Source organism: Pteropus vampyrus, unplaced genomic scaffold (assembly GCF_000151845.1).
Source record: "Pteropus vampyrus isolate Shadow unplaced genomic scaffold, Pvam_2.0 Scaffold105, whole genome shotgun sequence".
NCBI classification, from domain to species: domain Eukaryota; kingdom Metazoa; phylum Chordata; class Mammalia; order Chiroptera; family Pteropodidae; genus Pteropus; species Pteropus vampyrus.
The window spans coordinates 3174486-3179007 of NW_011888886.1; the positions used below are offsets into that span (position 1 = coordinate 3174486).

General features: G+C 55.0%; 1 protein-coding gene across 1 annotated transcript in view; it reads left to right on the forward strand.

Moving 5' to 3' along the window:
* The window catches only part of LPIN1 (lipin 1), a 53257-nt gene that overhangs the window by 12258 nt on the left and 36477 nt on the right, over window positions 1–4522 (forward strand). Inside the window, exons 7-10 of the mRNA XM_023533606.1 lie at window positions 858–1295; window positions 2291–2384; window positions 3070–3342; window positions 3900–3960. Coding sequence (XP_023389374.1) covers window positions 858–1295; window positions 2291–2384; window positions 3070–3342; window positions 3900–3960 — 866 coding nt within the window. The remainder of the gene's footprint in view (window positions 1–857; window positions 1296–2290; window positions 2385–3069; window positions 3343–3899; window positions 3961–4522) is intronic.

Consider the following 4522-nt stretch of genomic DNA (forward strand, 5'->3'; position numbering starts at 1 on the left):
TGTCGAGGCTGAAGCCGCAGATTCCGGCTCTTTCTAGATTATATTTAGCTTTCATGGAAAACGCTGAGATCTCTGCCCACAAGCTATAGTGCTGACCCAGGCAACCATCTTTACAAATCCGTGTCATTCGTTGCTGGAGAAACGGCATCGAAGTGCAGACTCATCACTTCTGAAAAATCAGTTCCGACCACAGACTCGCTGTGCCATTGTTTCTGTTTGTGAGATCAGAGGCAGACGTGAATACCCGCTTCTCCCTTTCTAGGGCACCAATCGCATTCCGATTTTTGTTTGGACGACTCTGTTCTATAACTAGAAAGTCCTTGGAGAGACAGAATCCGAAATGCTGATTTCTCACCCATGTGAACCAACCATCGAATCTCCGCTTTTTTTGGGGTTGAAATAGAACATGTGTACTTAGAAATACCTGGATCGTAAGTGTATAGATCAGTCGGTTTTCACACTGTGGACGTGTCCATGCGACTTGTACCCAGACGGAGACGTGGGACTTAACCAGCCACGTGGAATCCACCACCCCCACCCCTAACCGACCTCCCACAGGACAGACGCACTCTCGGCTTCAACCGCAGAGACGGGTTTTGCAAGAGTGACCCTGTTGTCGTGTGATGCTGGGATTCGTGTATTCTCGTCACTGCAGAACCCCCCACCGTGTCACTCTCCTGTCTCCTGACGGGCATTTGGGTTGCTTCCGCTTGCTGGTCACTACTTCCTTCACTCCTGCTCGGCAGTTGATGTTCTATACGAAAGTCGCTTTGCTTTGGGAGTAATATTCTTGATATCTGGACCGTTTGGCAGGAATGGAGCTCACGAGGGGTCACCGGTGACTCTCGCGTCTTAAGCCTCTCCCCGCAAACTGTGGACAGTTGGGCAGATCCTTGTGGCTGCTTGCGCTTCTTCGCTCAACTTCCTTTTTCTGTTGGTCCGTGCTTTGACTTCTCCGTCTGTCTCTCTCCTTTCAATCCAGTCTCCACACAAGATGAAGGAGTCCAGCCCGTTGAGCACTAGAAAAATCTGCGATAAGATGCACTTCCAGGCCATTCTCAGTGAATCTTCGGATGGGTTCAGCGACCAGTCGCCGACACCGGCCGGGGGGCGTCCTGTGCAGCCGCTTTTGGAGGAGAACAAGTCTCAGACAGAGATGCAGTTTGAGAATGATGAAGACATTGAGGCCTTGGGAGCCGCAGCCCCGCCCTTACCCACAGCCGAAGCCCCCAAACCCCTCTCTGCCGGCATAGCCTCGACAGCAGGCAAGACCGACTCTCCAGCCAGGAAAAAAGGTGCGGGGGCGGGGCTCCCGGCTCGGCCGGCCAGGTGGGCGCGGGCTCCGCACTTTCCCGCCATCCCCTGGACGGTTGAGAACGCAAGGTGGAAACTGAACCGTGACGTCTGTCGTGTTCAGTCTGTGGCCTTTGGCTGATATGTTAATTAGGTGGATCGAGTCACAGAGAATCAGACGCGAAGGGGGCCTTGGGGACCGGGTAGCGGACCCCTCATTTCACAGCTCGGTGTGCTGGGGTCAGGGGGCTCAAGCCCTTTCTGCAGGCTCTGGGACTCCGCGGAAGAAGCTGGTTATTAAGCTGATCCTGGTCCCTTTCCTTTTGCCCTTAGTTCCTTTCTAGCACGTGACTCTTTTAAGCTTCTGCTTGTCACGGCTCAGATGATCATCTGTTTGTTTTGCCTGACTCCTGGACTAGAACATGCGCTCCACGAGATCAAAGATCTTTCTGGCCCGTTTTACCTTTGCTAACAATAGCAGTCGGCACATAGTAGGTGCTCCATAAACCCTAGTTAAAGGCACACCAGCAGGGCGCATGTCAGGAGTGATGACGTCACACTTCATCTTTTAGCCACTTGGCTTCATACAGCCTCCTGGATTTGTGTGAACTGGTGACGTCATTCTCCAGCGTGTTGATGGGGAAGTGAGTGCTTCACGAAAGCCTTATCACGAAATAACGATGCTAATGGCTTTACCATCGTGACTGCTTGGTGCCCATCAGGCACTTCACAGATGGGCAGCTGAGGGTCAGCAAAGTTACGGAACGTGACCCAGGTCACACAGTTGGCGAGCGACGGTGGCACGCGTCGAGCCGGGCGCCCGCCTGCATTACGGCCATGCTGTACCGCTGACTTCCAACTGTGTGACTCGGGAGCCGTTCGGGCACTTGTGAGCACATTTGCACACTGTGTTTAACGCCTTTCTGGAGACACTCAGGAGTCCATGGGGTGGTTTTTGGAAGAATGATGTTCTGACTTGACCCATTGACTCTTGTAGACAAACGAAGCAGACACCTTGGTGCCGACGGCGTCTACCTGGATGACCTCACAGATATGGATCCCGAGGTGGCTGCTCTGTATTTTCCCAAAAAGTAAAATTTCTCTTTATTCCTCATAACATTTCGTATAATCTGAATAGTAATCCGTGTGAGTCCACTTTTTCCTTCTATTTGACTGGAAAGTAAGAAAAGGCGGCGGGAGGCTCGCATTTCCCTGTGAAAAGCAACCAGTAAAGACCGCGGACTTTCTCTGCAGATGGAAGCGTGTGGATGTATCTGAGTGGCTGGCTTTCCACGTTCCGAGCAGGAGCGCAGGCACAGGGCTGTGTCCCCTGATGACACCGGTTGGGTCGCAGTGCTCACTGGCCCACAACCCAAACCCACAGCGAGGCGTGGGCAGCTGCCACGCTCTCCCCCTCTAGGAAAGGGGTCTCCCCGGCCCCTTGGGGGTCTATCTTTAGTTCTCCCGTGATCTGCAGAGGGGGCCAGCCCCTTGCAGGGCACACACACAGAACTGCAGCCTCCTAGGACAGTTGGTTCATCTCACTCGGGTTTGGGAGGGGAGACAGGGAGATACAATAGGAAAAAATAATGGTCTCTCCTAAGGTGATTGGTTTAGCTTGTCTGTTTGTCATGTGCTTTAATGAACAGCCTGCCCCCTGGTGGTCGTTTGCTGCTCCGAGGGGTGGCAGGTGGCTGGAGTGAGTCATCTAGTGTCCGCATGAGACCTAGGCGAGGAAAAAACCCTCAGGACACCTTCTCTTCTTCCTGCTTCCAGCGGGGACCCTGCCGGGCTCCCCAAACACGCCGACAGCGGAGCCCGGTCCGCCAACCAGTCCCCTCAGTCCGTGGGCAGTTCCGGCATCGACAGTGGCGTGGAGAGCACCTCGGACGGCCTGCGGGACCTGCCGTCCATCGCCATCTCGCTCTGCGGGGGCCTCAGCGACAACCGGGAGATCACCAAAGGTACTGGCCGGGCGCGGGGCTGGTCTTCAAGCCAAGAGCGCCCTCGTGTGGCAGCTGGTCAGAACGGCCAGAAGCTTGGGCTTCTGTACGGAGCTCACTCCCGTCAGAAGTCACTTTCACTGTGTGGCTAATGACAGCACGAAGGACAGCACTCATTGCTCACGAGCCGCATGTTGCTGGCTTGCACTTGGCTGACCTATGCGTTCTCTTGTTCACACATGGCTTCAGACAGAACAAGGCCCTTGGGGTCACTTGTTGCCAGGCGCCTTTGCCGAGCATGGTGTATGTCTTCTGGCCCCGCCCGTGCCAGCCCTGTGGAGCTGTGGGAGCCTGCAGCCCAGAGGGGCCGGCAGTATGATGAGAGCAGAGCACAGCGTTGGCAGGGTGCAGAAACGCGGTGGGCTCTTAGCGGACGGAGGGACGCTTCCCAGTTGGATCTGAAGGATGCTCTTAGGGTTGGCTTGGGGGATGAATGAATTCATAGCATCCATCATCTTGGTAAAGTGATTTCCCAGTGTCTCGTGATAGTCACATGGCGAGGTGGCCCAGGACCCCTGATTGATGCTGCCAACCATGACCCATGATGGTCTGAAGTTATAGCAGGGAGTGGGGCGAGGGCGTGTGCTTCCTCCTGCCACTCAGGAGCCCCGACCTTCCCTTCCTGCCCCGAGAGGCCGTCCTAGACTCCTGTCTCCATTCTGAAGTACCTTCAAGGCTTTGTGGATTTCTTCTTGTGCAGAGACTGGGCCCCTTATTCTGGCATCTGTTCAGCTCATTCATCATTTGTTCACCCTGATGATGAACAAAACCAAGGTTGCCTCCTGGCCCTGTGGCCTTCCCTCCCGCTCTGCATGTGCTGGGACTGGGTCAGCCACTGTGCCTGCAGGTTACAGTGGTCAGAATCCCACCTGCTGATGTTGAGTGAGCCCTTGTCTAGGCAGGACACTGAGCTTCCGTTCAAGTCTCACCATCTCCACAGGGGGAACTGGGGCGTGGGGAGACTAATCACAAGGTCACACAATGAATGCGACTTAAACCGAGGTCACCTGGTCTCCGGGCCCTGCTTATTCATCTTCAGCGGATACGCGTTTGCCGTATTTTCCACACACCTGCCCTCTGCGTCAATGCGTGTGCCCTGAGTTAGGGTACGCCCCTCCCGCCCCCCGCCACATCCTCAGACTGCCCAGCCTTCCTGCCTGGATGCTGCCCCCAAACAGACCGAAGCCCTCTTTACAAATGCATCATAAGAATCGTTTGCATAGTCG